At 40.5% G+C, this 16028-nt stretch overlaps 1 protein-coding gene across 1 annotated transcript in view; it reads left to right on the forward strand.

The window, feature by feature from the left end:
- The window catches only part of LOC149214987 (beta-galactosidase 3-like), a 189852-nt gene that overhangs the window by 115435 nt on the left and 58389 nt on the right, over positions 1 to 16028 (forward strand). Inside the window, exons 10-11 of the mRNA XM_089389578.1 lie at positions 8266 to 8375; positions 9308 to 9417. Coding sequence (XP_089245704.1) covers positions 8266 to 8375; positions 9308 to 9417 — 220 coding nt within the window. The remainder of the gene's footprint in view (positions 1 to 8265; positions 8376 to 9307; positions 9418 to 16028) is intronic.

The following is a 16028-nucleotide window of genomic DNA, read 5'->3' on the forward strand; positions in this document are numbered from 1 at the left end:
GGTACTGATGCCGGATGATCAGAGTAATACTCAGTGAGGAGTATTGCTAGAGCACAATCCTCGCTAAGAGGGAGTGTTGATTTGGGGTAGCATCGGATGTGCTCTAGCCACGAAATTTGGTGGAGAGGTTGGGGCACATGAGATCTCCAATACCTAGAAAGGGTTTGGGTGGATTCTAAACAAATCAAGAGATATTAAAATAATTAATATTTTTAATGGAGTCCCTAAGTCTAAACTTAGGGAAAATAAAATATTAATGTGTATTAATATGAATTTGTGTTAGAATGATCCAAAAGACATGGATCAAGCCAGATCTAATCTTGGCCGTTGATTAGGGACTTAATCTCGTCCGTTGAGATGTCAACAGGAAAAGTATAAGAGGAGGCTTGAGGGTCACTTGGAGAGCACACCAGAGTGATCAGTCATTCTATTCTCTAAAGCGGAGTTTGCTAAGAGAGACAAAATTAGTGATTGGGAGAGCAGCTGAGGGGCATTGAGTACAAAGAAACAGAGAAGGCAGAGATTGTGCGGGAGAGCAGCGCAGCAGCCAAGGAGAGTGATGCAGAGCCAGCAAGGGCTCACGCAGAGGAAGCCAAGTGCTGCGCAGAGCACCGGAGAGGCCAGTTTGTCTGACACAGAGGCCCAGGAAGCTGACACGGGGCTAGCGTGAGACAAAGAGGGGCTGACGCAGTCTAGATTGGGCAGATGTTGGGGTTGTAGAGTAGTTTTGTGCTGAGGAGCTACCGGAAGGATTTTCCGGGGTTTTAGCCAGGAGATTTCTCTCAAATTGTGAGGTATAGCTGCTAAGGAAATTCTCTGTTGGGTACGCCAGTTTCGGCACCCAGATTGTACTCTGATATTGCTTAATAAGAAAACCCTCAGATAGCTGCACTGGTTTTCCCGCATTAGGTTTTTCTGGGGACGTTGGTCCAAAAATAATGGTGTCATGTGGTGTGTTTGTTCTTGTTTCTTAGCAGTTGTACCTCACAGTTTGAGAGAAATATCCTGGCTGAAACCTCGGAAAATCCTTCCGGCAGCTCCTCAGCACAAAACTGCTCTGCAACCCCAGCGTCTGCCCAATATAGACTGCGTCAACCCCTCTCTGTCTCACGTTGGACCTGCGCCAACCTTTCTTGGTCTGCGTCAACCCTAGGAGGCCCTGCGTCAGACACGCTGGCCTCTCTGGTGCTCTACGCAACACTTGGCTGCCTCTGCGTGGCCCTGCGTGAGCCCTTGTTGGCTCTATGTCACTCTCCTTGGCTGCTGCACTGCTCTCCCGACACAATCTCTGTTTCTCTGTACTCAATGCCCCTCGGCTGCTCTCCAGATCACTAATTCTATCTCTCTTAGCAAACCCCACTCTAGAGAATAGAATGACTGATCACTCTAGTGTTCTCTCCAAGTGACCCTCAAGCCTCCTCTTATACTTTTCCTGTTGACATATCAACGGCTGAGATTAAGTCCCTAATCAATGACTAAGATTAGATCTGGCTTGATGTCTTTTGGACCACTCTAACACAGATTCATATTAATACAAATTAATATTTTATTTTCCCTAAGTTTAGACTTAGGGACTCCATTAGGAATATTAATTATTTTAATATCTCCTGATTTGTTTAGAATCTGCCCAAACCCTTTCTGGGTATTGGAGATCTCATGTGCCCCAACCTAAATTTCGTGGCTGGAGCACATCCGATGCTACCCCAAATCAACACTAAGTTTAGATTTGGCTTGATCCATGGCTTTTGGAACTTTCTAACACAGTTTTATATTAATAACCATTAATCTTTTATTTTTCCTAAGTTTAGACTTATTAACTCCATTAAAAATATTAATTATTTTAATATCTCACAAATCGGGTACAATATGTCCAAACCATTTCTGGGTCTTGGAGATATCATGTGCTTTAGCCTCTCAACCAATTTTCATAGCTAGAGAACATCCGATGCTACCCCAAATCAACATTCCCTCTTAGCGAGGAGTATGCTCTACTAATACTCCACACTGAACATCACCCTGATTAGTTGACACTAGTACCTGTGCTAATGATAGGCCTCCCCGCCCAACATCCTCTGCACTGTTGCATTCTGTACTGTTGCCCATGGCCTTGCCACTGCCACTACTGCATCTGTACGACAGATCCCTCTGCATCCATGTTGCTGCTGGTCCATCCTCCCAACACTACATCTACACTACATCCCCCTCTCTTCATGCCGCATTGTGCTACTGCACTACAACTTAATTATTGAGAATTAAATAACTGAACCACCCAACTTCTGACATCCATGTCAGGCTAGAAACAATCCCGATGTTGAAGCTCCCTTTGCTGCTAACAAGTGCTCCCTCTATTGACCTCTGTGTTGCTGCAACAACTCCTTGCATCTTGCACCGTTGCACACCTCTCTGTGCCGTCCTGCACCGTTGCAACACTCCCGTGCCTCTCGCACTGTTGCAGCCTGCTAGCCTCGCATTGCCCCAGACTCCTGCACTGTAGCACTCTCTGCCACTTCATCCACATCCGTCTCTATCAACATCCGCCAGTCCTGCTACTCCTCTTCGGGGCTCCCGTAGCAAGGTATAATTCAAGAGGTTGGGTACCTCAAGGATGCTGCCCCTCATTGCCTGTAGTTCGTTGACTACAACTCGATGGCTCCTCACTTCTTCTCTAGTGGCACATGAGCACTCATGGCACAATCATCATCCTCCTTGACTTCTTTCGCTGCCTTCGTTGGTGTTGCCTTCGAGTCGGAAGCCTCTCCCTTACTCTTCTTCCACGGACACTGGTTCGCATAGTGACCCGGTTCCCCACAATGGAAGCACTTGACCTTGGAGAGGTCCTTCTACTTCCTCTTCTCCTGCTTTCCCACAGATGGCAGAGCTGCATCCTCTTCCTCTTCCTTCTTGATCCAGACTCCTTTGCTGCTGCTTCTCGTCTTGCTCAACCATCTGATCTCCTCTTGGCGAAGAGCCGCCCATAGTTCTTCGCAATATAGAAGACTCGCCCTGCGCAGGATGCTCTAGACAAATGTCTCCCACTCCTCAGAGACTACATTAAGTGCGGTCCTCACCATGAACTCCTAATCCGGCGTGGCTCCTATGGAATTCAGTTGGTCCCGGATTTCCTTCAGTCGACCGAGGAAGTGATCTATCTGCTCCCCCTTCTGCATCTAGTATGACCTTAGCTAATTCTCCAATAACATCTTCCTCTGCACAGAAGTATGTTGGTACAATGTCTTCACGGTGTCCCACATCTCCTTTGTCGTTTCCTTCTCGGCAATATGTTGGACCACATGATCCTTGACCACATCAAGGATGATGCACTTTGCCTTGGCCATTGCTTCCTTGTACCTTTCATTAGCTACCGGGTCAACTGAGATAGCCATTACTCTTAAGGCGAAGCCCTTGATGCGATGTCTGTCTAGAATGGACAGAATCCTGGTCTTCCAGACCACAAAGTTGGACGCTTCGTCCAGCCTATCTTGATCCCTCAACACATTCACGACCATCTCTCTGCTCTTCTCTGTTGACTCTTCCGAGTCTCTCTACTTCCCGCCTGGAAGTTCTCGGTTCGACTCCTGCTGAGTCTCTCTACTTCCCGTCTGGAAGTTCTCTTCTGGACTCCCTTTGAGTCTTGATTTCCCTCTTGGAGATCCTTTTGCCAACTGTCAAGTTGCCCCTCTCCGATCGTCTGTGGAACTGCAACACTAATCCAGATTCCTTGGTTAGAAATCCACCTCGGCAACAACTTTCTCTACCTTGGTCTTGCCGTGTTAGGTACTGTTATGACCATAGTACCCCACTAGCTTCTCTCCCGCGAATTGCCCATAGTTTCGTTTGCCCCAGCAACTGAAGGACTTAGCCTCTAGGCTTTGCGCAGTATCGGCTACAACAAAATTAGCTCCCTCAGCCACTGTGTCAACCCACCTGGTGTCTGCTTGAGCCTCTATCTGTCCTCCTCAGCCTCTGTGCTAGCCATTCTCTGGCTCGGACTGATGACAAAGCCCCTCTATGTCAACTATTGTCACTCGGGACAGTTGATTCTGCTGCAAATGCTCTGCTTAGTTGATGCCTTCAACTCTCCCGTGATTTGTAACCACTCTCTGATACCATGTTGAATTTCTAAGTCTATTCGTTAGAAAATTAAATTGTATTTTGCTGGTTTAGTTCTTTTACTTGTAAATTCTGAACAAGTTATTTAAAACATTTAAATACCGAAATAAACACAATACAGTCACAACATCTACAGATCATTAGCTGAAAGAAAACAAACACACAAGTGACACCGTTATTTTTGGACAAATGTCCCCAGAAAAACCCAATGCGGGAAAACCAGTGCAACTATCTTGAGGGTTTATTGTTATGTAGTATTTCATTGAGTACATCTGGGTGCCTAACTGGCTCATCTGACAGAGAAAAATACATGACAGCAACACCTCTATATTCAGAAACAAGTATTCAGAAATCTGGTCCCACGAAACCCACTTTGGCGACTCTGAAGCTCAATGCTGGCCCTTCTGGCCTCTGTGTCAGCCTCCTGCTGACTTGCGTCAGCCCAGGACCCTCTGTGTCAGCCCTTTGAGGCACTGCGCAGCCTCTAGGACACTCTGCGTCACTCCAGCAGCCTCTGCGTAGATGACGCAGTTGCTCTGGCCTCTGCGCTGTCTCTGCTAGGCTTTGTGTGGCCTGAACTGGTTGCTGCTCTCACTTTCCCTGCTTCTATGCTAGTCTCTCAGTACTGTCTCTGCCTCTCTGTCCAGTACTTATTGCCCCTCGCTGCTGATCATTGGTTCACTTTTTCTTAGCAACCCCGTTCTAGCAAAAGGAATGATTGATCACTCTGGCATATCTTCCAACTAACCCTCAAGCCTCTTCTTATACTTTTCTCGTTGGTCATTCAACGACCAAGATTAAATCTCTAATCAACGACTAAGTTTAGATTTGGCTTGATCCATGGCTTTTGGAACCTTCTAAACTAGTTTTACCCATTAATACTTTATTTTTCCTAAGTTTAGACTTAGGAACTCCATTAAAAATATTAATTATTTTAATATCTCCCAAATCGGGTTCATTTCTGGGTCTTGGAGAGATCATGTGCTTTAGCCTCTCCACCAATTTTCATGGCTAGAGCACATCTGATGCTACCCCAAATCAACAATTAGCTCCAACTGAAAGGATGCTCCAAGGCCCTGATTTATCAACTCCAACTGAAAGGACACTCCAATGCCCTAATTTACCAAATCCAACTGGAAGGACACTCCAATGCCTTGGTTTTATCAACTTCAACTGAAAGGATGCTCCAACACCCTGCACAGGCTCCAACTTGCCCTTGCACCACCTTGCCACCCCGCACTGTTCTCATGCTACAACCTAAAGGAGACTCCAATCTTTGTCTTCCACCACCCTACAACCCTTGAATCTAGTTGTCTCCTTTTTTTCATATTTTTCTTTTGTAATCCTTACCCTCACAATGACTAGTTGACCCATGTTGGCTACCATTGTTTGTAAAGGGCTCCCCTTTATCATATATTTTTTTGTAATCCTATCCCATACGATAGCTAGTTTACCCATGTTGACCTAGATGGAGGCTTATGATGTGAGCACTCTTGCTTTTGTGGCTCACTTTGTCACATGGAGTAGTTTATAATGATGTGGGTTGGGGTTTCATGTGGAGCACTTACCTTCTTGCTACATGAAACTCATGCATACTTTTTGAGCTTATGATGGAGCCATGATTTTTAAGCTCAAACTTTGTCTTCGAATCATTTGAGGGTCTACTTGGACTCATACTTCAGTTGACTTAGAGTGATGTGATTTCAATGACTTGGTCCACTAAAATATACATAAAATAATTTAATATTGATTTAATTTTTTTTTTAAGGATTCTGTTGGGTCCCTATAATACTACTGTTTGCCCTTATTATTATTGTCATTGTAGCCCCTTATTGTTATTGTTGTGCCCATGTTGTCCCCATATTGTTATTATTGTGCCCCATAAAAGCCCACTATTGCTATTGTTATGCCCTTACGTTATTTGTGTTTTGTCGGCTCTGATTATATTGTGACCCAATTGCCCACTATATATAGAAAGGAGGTCTTATTATTTGTATCATCCAAGAATTGTTCATTTGTGTAATGTAAAGGAGGTTGCCCTCTCGAAGAGGCTACTTTTGAAGTCATTGATCTATCTCATTCTTCTATTTTGTGAACTGGTTGCATAACAGATTTCTATTTTCACTCTTGCTTGGGCTTTGTCTTCACCTCAGCTTTGGTGCCATGTTAATTTTAGATAACAATGGTATGTTCTATGCTTAAGAACAATTTTACTTCAATTTTCTTATTAGCCCAATATCAATATCCAGATTAGCAATCACATCAACATGATAGTAAAATGCAGATAGAACATAAACAATAACAGTAGAAGACAACCCAAGACAAGAGGACACAAGATATGGCGCCAGCCACGGACAAACCCCAATGTGGGGAAACCCTTTATTCAATTCTTCTTATTATTCTTCAAAAGTTCAACACAGAGAGGGAGAGTACAATGTGCAATATTCACTTGCCCAATCATAGTGAAATCTGTCCCAACAATCAAAAGCTACGGAAAGCCCTAACCAGAAAGTCAACATTGGTCAACAAGGCAGAATTTGACCTCAAAAACAGCTCGGTCAAAATTGGTCAACTCGGCCTCCAATAGCAAATCAAATCAGCCCAAAAAAAGTCTGAAAATATCCGGTCAAATCTGGTCAACGAATGTCAACGCTGCAATCTAACCCTTCTGCAGTCAATGCTGGTCAAACAGTACGGTCTGCCTCGATTTCCGTGCCCAAAAATGCGGCATGCACAAATAGAGATATCCCTCACAAAAACGTAGTCAAACAGGTCAACGCTACTCAAAACACTTCCTGCAACTTCGGTCAACGCTGGTCAATCGCTGGAACAGAACTGCCCTTCTTCGCACGTGTCGAGAGTTGCCTCAGAAATCTGTACCCAATCAATGAAGGGGAGAGAGATATGTGAGTGAGTGAAGTGTCTAAATGAGGAGGAGGCACCTTGTATTTATATGCAAACGTTGAGGATGAATAGACGTAACTGTTGGGCTTCTGAGCCTACATTAGTTTGTTGGCCGACCTTGACAATTTGTCCATAAACAAAAATAGATTCATAATTCCATTTGTACATGTCAGAATGAGATTGATCTTTAGATCAATCCTACACCTCAAGGAGAGGGGAATCCAATAAAAATATCAGCTGCCTCATATGAGCTGTCCAAGGTGAAGTTTGGCCCTAGTTGCCAAATTTAACAAATCTAGACAAATATTAAGAGCATCCAATCACAGACGTTGGCATCAATGACAACACCATTCAACAGTTAGAATGTTTGCATAACATAGATGAATGTTTCCTGTCTCATATTTAGATGTTTAGTGGCTTTGAATCATTTTTGTGATTGTAGGCAGTATTTCACTATGATTGTTATTCTGCATCCCCTGAATACTCTCCTATTCTAGTTTTCTGGTTGGTTTGGTAGGAGCATTCTATTATTTATTAAGCATTGAACTTGATGTTACGAATATTTTGTTGTCAAACATGTTGCTGTGGGTACAGAAAGAACTTATCAGCAACATTGTGGAAAATATCAGAAAGAATTGGCCACATTTTTTTTTTCAACATCTACAGCAACCCCTCCCTCTAGACCTTTTATTGGTGATTGTAATAATGAGTAACTCCTTTGTTCTCAATCCCTTGCTGTTCATTTTCTGAATTTCCTCTTGTTGTCCCTGTTGCGTGGGGTCAATCATTAAGTTAGCTGCTAGCATGTTGTATCTCTCCTATATTTTCCATCATCATGTGGTGTTTTGCAGGTATGTCTTGGTATTTTCAAAATATTGCAATATATTCAAATTTTAAAAGTATTGCAATATATTGAGGTGATAATATAGCTATCTTTGAAATCTCACATTATATCATGATATTGGTGATATAATCGTGATATTTGCAATCCTGGTTGAACTGTTAGTAGTGGTTTCTTCAACATCCTTTTGTGGAGCTTCTTCTGGTTTCACTTTATGTTATTAGTTGTATTTTTTTACCCATAATATTTTACACTTAAATTAGTTTTAATAATGAAGTGGTTTCAGTATGAAAGCATTTACAATATGTATAAAATGAAACATTTAAACCGGGAAATAATAGTTACAAGAGGATTTTAGAGGATCTTCACTATTGAGCATTGATTTATACAATCCATTTTATGAGTGGCAGCGTGCAGGTTGATGAAAAAGAACCTTTTTTTGGCAATGGGGTCCCGCCTGTTCTCATAGTCGAGTCAAGGGGACATGCAATGCATGTATTTATTAATCAGGAGTTTGTAGGTATGTACCAAGAGACCTAGAGAAAGCAGGCTTCTACACATTTTAAATATGATTTGGAATTTCCATTCTGAAAATACTAGTAATAAGTACTGAAACAAAGTGAACTACAATTGATTTTCTTTTATTGCAAAACAGCATTAGTTCAATTGTCTGGTTTGCTTTGTATGGTCTGTCAGCAGTCTTTTCCACTCAAGAATCTTCTCATTCTCTGATGAAATCAAGACAGATCACTTTCCATGGAAGACAATATGATATAGATTTGAAAGTTAATCAATACCTGTTGTCATTCCTCTACAATCAATGCTACATCCCAAGTATTTAAGTTCATACTTTCTAAGCAAACTTGCAGTGATCCCTGATATTTGATATAGGTAGTCAAAGACCAAGCATGTATATATTGATTGGGTTCTTTTTGTTTGTAAGTTTGTATCGATTTTCCTACTTCGTTAAAAATAGGATTCGATTATTAGCTGAACTTGATCATCTGTGCTTTGCAAACGTAAGGATTCTGGAATGATATCCACCAAGTCGTTATGAAGGTTGGAATTATTCAGTAAATTTGTAGCTTGCATTCAGAGATAAAGGAAGCATAGGGTTCATTTCCATTAGCTATATATGGAGGGAAATGTTGGAACATGTTTTCAGTTTTTATGGGGACGTTTTTTGTCAATAAGAATCTGTATATTTCTTTAGAGAAATTTCACTTTTTCTCATGTAGAGAATGCTGTTTCGGAATTTTTTGAAGGGTATGAAGCTAACGTTTATATAAATACATATAAAATATTGAGTAAATTTATCATTAATCTGTGGTTTGAATACTTCCAAAAGGCTAGTTATTTTATGGATCTCAATCCTGAAGTATTTTAGAATCTTTGTACATGCACAATCTGAATTTTGTAAGCATAATGATCTTTGCTTATCTTCTATTTCAGGAAGTGCATCCGGGAATGGGGACAATATCAAATTCAAGTATGAAAAAGATATTTCTTTGAAGGCTGGGAAAAATAACATTGCTCTTCTGAGTATGACAGTAGGCTTACAGGTAAAAGTCCTTTCTTTTGGCATCATAATTCTGAAGATCTATATGGTATAGTCTCAAGAAATTGAGTCCAGGGATGAGACTCCAGCTGCTTCACAGGATGCATATCAGCATTAACCCTTGGTTGTCTTTGTTTGCATGAGTTTTACCTGTGTAAAATGAGCAAAATGAGATGCAAAAAAGAACCCTCTCATGGTCTTAAAACAAATTGACGATGATATACAAGGGGATTGGTAGGTAGTCATTTAATGTGCATGGAGTAAGTGTCCAATATTCCCTCCAGTCTTTACTTAATCTTGACACCTTTGCTAATTATAGGGGGTAAAATGGTTGGTAGCTGTTACCATCTGGATTAGCAACCTCAACAAGGTCTGGTTAAGGTGCTAAGTTGTAAGCACACAGGAGATGTACCCACTGTCACTTCAGCAAAATCTCCTCTCACTTTAGGTCAACTCCTACAATGCCATGGGGGTTATCCTAATACCTAGATTGCTTTACCAAGAAGTTAGTGGACTAGTGTCTAGAAACCCTAGATATGATGAAGGTTAAGAGTTAATTAATGAAAAATGCTAAATCAAACATATAAATGAATAATGGAGAAAATACAAACCAACACTTGAGAAAGAATGAAATACCTCAAATAGATACTACCTTTAATGTCACAAATTGAGGTAAGGATTTATACACCAAGTGAGATGGTTTCTCCTTGAATTCCTCTTGATTGTATGACCTAAAAGGGGACAAGCTTGTTGCTATCCCGTACTTTTAGCACCTGTAAATGATGAAAATCTGCAGAAAACACAAGTTTGGAGTGTCTTTCAAGCAATTGGGGAGTGGAAACACACTAGGATCAAGTATCCACAGGTGCTAATACTATGGCTATGAAATATGAGTGAAATAACTGCCCAACAACAGATTTATGCAATAAAATACAAAGGCATAACAATCTTAAATAATAATTGTATAAAATGGAGAAATGAGCCCCCTAGGTGTTGAAATTTGGCAGCTTAGGGAGAAATTTCATCCTTTGGGAAGCTCTCCTCATCCTATGGAGACCCTTCTAGCCCTTGGAAGAATTTAATTTGCTCACGGGAAAATATTATTTTTAATGTGAAACCCAAATCTACACAAAAGTACAATTCAGCCTGAGCAAGGAAATTCATCCTCCACCACATATAAATAGACCACATGTCACATCACTTGGAGGCATCTCATCACTTATCCATTCATCTTCTATTGGTTCGACCACTTCTGAAAATTGCAGGTCCGAGCTCACACATGTGAAGAAGAGAGAGAGAGAGAATCTGTTGACTACGTTGACTTCTGTTTTGGGCCTTTGACCATTTTGACATTTGGTGTTTGGACTTGGTTTGACCTTCTTTGACTTGGGATTTTGAATCTGTTTGGAAGGCCAAGTTGACTGCTGCTTTGACTGAGATCTTCCAGAGCATCGTTGACCAGCGGTGACTGCATTTCTGAGCTAGGGTTTCTGTAGGTCAAAATTTGACTTTGACCAGAATTTTATGAGCAGATTTTGGGACTGTTTTGACTGGTTTTGACTGAAGGAAGGAGGTCGAGTTCTTTGCTACCTTGACCGAATTTTTTTGGGCATGTTGACCATTGACTGTAGGCTGGTTAGGGCAGGGGTGACTGCTGTTGACTTTCACCATTTGCAGATTTGACTTTTGACCAGATTTGACTTTTGGGCTTATCTTTGATTGGTTATTGTATGGTTGGTTTGGATAATCAAAGCATTGATCTTTGACTTGTTATTGATGTACTTGGACTATGTATCTCTTTGCTGAACATTTGATGATAATCTAATAGAAGAATTTGGAAAGGGTTTTTCCCTTTGTGGGGTTTTTCCCTGGTCTTTGACCAAACCACTGTTTCTCTATTGTTCTTGGCTGTCTTCTATTGTGCATTTGGTTTACTGTTTTATCGACAATTTTTTATTGTTGCTAGAAGATTGAAATTTGATTGCTAATTGAAGAAGAATTGTTATAATTGATTGTGTTAAGCATAAAACACTGGAAAATTAACATGGTATCAAAGCTGAGGTGAACACAAGCCCAAGGAGACAAGAGCAATCACCTTTGAAGGAATTTGATTTGAAGGAGCTTATTTGACTTGGTCAAGATGTCTACCTCATACTTCAAGATTGAAGAGAAGTTGAATGACTCATCTAACTATGCAGTTTGGAGAACCAGGTTGGATGTGACTTTGGATGAGAATGATGTCTTGGAATATGTGGAAGGAAAGGTGCTTGAGCCCCTGAAGAATGCTTCTGCTTCTATCAAAGCTAAGTACAAGAAAGGTGAGATCAAAGCCAAGAATATTATTATTGATTCATTGAGAGATCATTTGATTGTTTATATTTCAAAATTGAAGAAGTCCAAGGAAATGTATGATAAGCTGCTTGGGATGGAAGAAGTCAATAACTTGAGTCACACTCTTTCTTTGAAGAATGGACAAGCTTAGGCTTGTGAAAAATGTTAGAAAATCATAAAGGCAGAAATATTTTCTGATCTTGATAGTTACTTATGATTTCTTTGAATTCTTATTATCTTCTTATCATTAAGCAACTACCAAAAACATAATTACATGAAGATCAACACAACAAAGACACAAAATGTAGGCTCCTAGCCAGGGCAAAACCCCTCTTTTAGGGGGAAACCCAAAAACTTATGTTCTCTTCCTTTAGAACCAAATCATATGAGACAACCAAGACCCTTAGACCAAGACAAATACCTCAACTAATCCACCAAGTCAGCCTCCCAAGATGATTAGCCAAACTCCCAAAGTCAACTCAGGTCAAACTTCATCAATATACTACATCAATCACAAAATTTCAGCCTCCTGCATGAAGAATTTCAGCCCTTCTGCAGACCTACAACTTCGACCCCTTCCTGCACCCTAGAAATTTGCACGTGTGTTGAAATCAAGAGAAAAAATTCCTTCTTTGCTTAGCTAGACTTCTTCCTTCCTTTGCTAGGGTTTCTTGTTGTTGTTTAAGCTTTTGTCATCTCTTTTCTATCCTTTGCACTTCCTCTTCTATTGCAGATCAAACTCCTGAATTTTGAGTCTTGTTTGAGTCTCAACTCTCAAGAGTCAAAATATCAACAAAAAATATAATAAATGTACATCATGAGTCATCTAAAAGTCATCAAGTAATCACTAATTAGTCACTGAGATCCTCTTCCCCTTTTACGGGAATAGGGAATGGCTTTGCCTTTTCCTCTAGAGGAAGAAGACCCTGCCCCTGGGGATACAAAATGAAATGGACTCAATCGTTCTCTAGAAGCGGATGGAAGAGGTGGCCTCTATGCTATGTTGCTGCTGCTGCCCATCCTAGATGGTGTCACCTCCTCCTCAGCATCCTCATCTAGCTCTGCTACTGCCTCCTGACCTTGATGTTTCTTCGCCTCCTCCTCCTCTATCTCTGGCTCTCCCTCCTCTGCAACTGCTACATCCTCTAGATCCACACCTAACCAATCCGGGATCGAGTCCAAGATCGGCCTCTCAGTCTCGACTCTCCATGAAGCGGTGGTATCAATATTGTCCAATGAGATGGCTTCCACATCAGTAGGTTTCTGAAGCTGTCTCACCCACAATCGAAGATTGTAGTAGACGTAGACCATGTCATTGAGGCGTTTGGACTCCAATCTGTATTAGGGTCATAGATTGTAAATTAGTACTTAGAAAATTTAAATATTAAAATTAATCAAACAAATTCAAAAAATTTAATTTGAAATCTTTTTAGTTTTTACCTGTTGCGCTTTTTGGAGTGTATTTTGTCAAATACACTCCAGTTGCGCTCACACCCAGAGGAACTGCATGTTTGGCTGAGCACTCGAATGGTAAGCTTTTGGAGATGGGGTACTCTGGCACCATAGCTTGTCCACCAAGCATCTACAAGTTAAAAGAAAAATGAAAAACATAAAAAAGAAACATTGAAATTCTAAACTTGAAAGTTTGAAACAAACTGAAGCTTACCTGGCATTTTGGTCGTCCTATTCTTAATAGCCATGTTAAAACCAAATGTGCCACTTCCCATCCTATAGACCTCCATTTCTTTAGAAATCTCCTCACGTTCTTCCTCAGATGACACCATCCTCTCGACACAAGTGAAGAATCCATCCATCACCTCGGCATCAAATCTGAAACCACAAGCATAAGAAAATGCAGGGTTGAGGTAGACACCTGCACAATGAATGGGGCGATGGAGGGTATTGTTCCATCGCTGATCAATCACTCTCCATATGACCTGTTGTTTCTCTAACCCCTTGTCTCCCTTATCTGCATAATAAGCACAGATGGCTTCTTTGGCCCTATCCATGACCTCATACAAGTAGCCCATTGCGGGCTTGTCTCCATCAACCAACTGAAGAACCTTTACCAAAGGTTCTAAAATGGCACACACCTCCTCTACTCCTGCCCAAAAGCTCTGATCATATGAAACTAGTCTGCCTATGCCCTCTCCCTCCGGTTTGCGGCTAATAGATAAAGAACGCCAATCCGTTGAGAGAAACATGCTCTTCACCTCCCACATAGAATTCAACAGAGACTGAAGAGATATAAAAGTAGTGGAAAATCGTGTAATGGCAGGCCGCACCAACTCTTCGTTGTTGGTGAATCTTCTCATCAAGCTAAGCACAGATGAATGATTATATATAAATTTTGTTATGCTCTTGGATGATTCAACAATATCCCTCACAGTAGGAATCTTACCTATATCCTCCAACATCAAGTCAATGCAATGAGCAGCACAAGGTGTCCAAAACAAGTTAGGATACCTCTCCATAAGCATCTTGCCAGCTGCAACATAATTTGTAGCGTTGTCCATTATGACTTGGACAACATTACTTGGGCCTACTTCCTGAATGAAGATGTCCAACAACTCACATAATGTAGGTGCATCTTTAATGTGTGCAGATGCATCAACAGATTTCATAAACATTGTTCCCTTGGGACAACTAACCAAGAAGTTAAGAAGGGTCCTACCCTTCTGGTCAGTCCAACCATCTGACATGACTGTGCATCCAGTGTGCTCCCATGATGCCCTAAACTTCGCCAATCTAGCAGTGCACTCAGTCTTTTCATCTTGAAGAAGAGGCCCTCCCAATTCTGCAAAGGTGGGGGCTTTGTACCCCGGGCCAACGACAGCAATAGCATCAAACATAGGCTGGTAAAATGGGTTTGTCTTGGCAATGTTGAAAGGAACATCACTCCATAGAAGACACCTACTGACCAACTTGTCAGCTTCTGCCTTTTCCTTTTTTTCATTGATGATTTGATCCCAGGTTGTGAACCAGTTGTTGTTCTAGGAACAAAAAAAGATGAGATAGAAGGATGAGTACCCATGGGTGAGGAAGGTGATGCTGCTGTAGAAGCACTGCCACTCTCAATTCCCCCCACTCTTGAGCCCCCTACAAGTTGTTTTGTTATTGCTGCCCTGGTGTCTTTTCCCTCCTCTTTATCCATCAATGATTGAATGGCCCGTCGGATGATTTCTGGAGTTGTGTTTTTGCAAAGTTCAACATTTTGCCCCAGAATTTGCCCCAAATGGAATTTTAATCTGTTGATGCCTCCTGACATATGCTTGCCACACAACTTGCAAGTCAAATACATTCTATTGACCCCCCCAGTTTCGGGTGTAGCATCAGGCTCACCAAACTCCCACATAGAATCCAAAATCCTCAGCATTTTGTTTTAAACTTTGAGCTTGAATTTAAAGTTTAAACCTGGGCACAAAAAAATTGAAACAAATTCAAATCAGCAAAATATAATTATTAATTTGTATTGCACTCAGAATTTAGAAACAAATTAGTAAATTTAAAATTTAAATTACAAATTTACAGTAATTTTAATTTTTAATTTTTTAAATTTTTAGACCCACCGAACAGTGAACACTTAAGCCATATATATTTAATATTTATTATTATATGTTAACAGCTATACTGTTTTTAACTTTTTATTACAGATACAGGGACAGACATGGATACGGTAGCTTTTTAGAAGATTTTGAATAGGATATGAGTCATATGACTGGGCTTGGAAATATATAAAAATAAATAATATTTATTATTTATAACAGTATATGTGAGTGCAATGATTATTTTTATGATAATTACCAATTCACTGATATTATTATTATCTCAATGAATACGTTTTAAAGGTCACAATATTTGTTGTAAAAGGCATTATTGGAAGTATGTATCGGTATCCACTTGCTGGTGACAGAAACATTGCCCTACTGTTAATTTACAGTTGGTTCCCTGTACTCATATTCCATACGATAACCTAAGATTGGCTGCCATATCTTATATTAACAGAACATATGGTATAATAAAAATTGTTCAGATTTCACATCATTATTATGATTCAATCTTCCACGATTCAACTATGCATAGATTTACTCATTGTTATGTCTCATGAGCATTATGTCTTGCTGAATTAGAAGTTATCGAAAGTGACAATACATATGTCATATAAGTTTATAACAAATTTGGAATTTGGATTTTCCGCTGCCCACAATGCGCATAGCGGCTAGCCATATGTAATATTAAATATATATTATATATTAATCATAATGATATTACTGTTTACATAAT

This window comes from Pinus tabuliformis, chromosome 1_1 (assembly GCF_031772625.1).
Source record: "Pinus tabuliformis cultivar Carrire ecotype Pingquan chromosome 1_1, CPIR1, whole genome shotgun sequence".
NCBI classification, from domain to species: Eukaryota; Viridiplantae; Streptophyta; class Pinopsida; order Pinales; family Pinaceae; genus Pinus; species Pinus tabuliformis.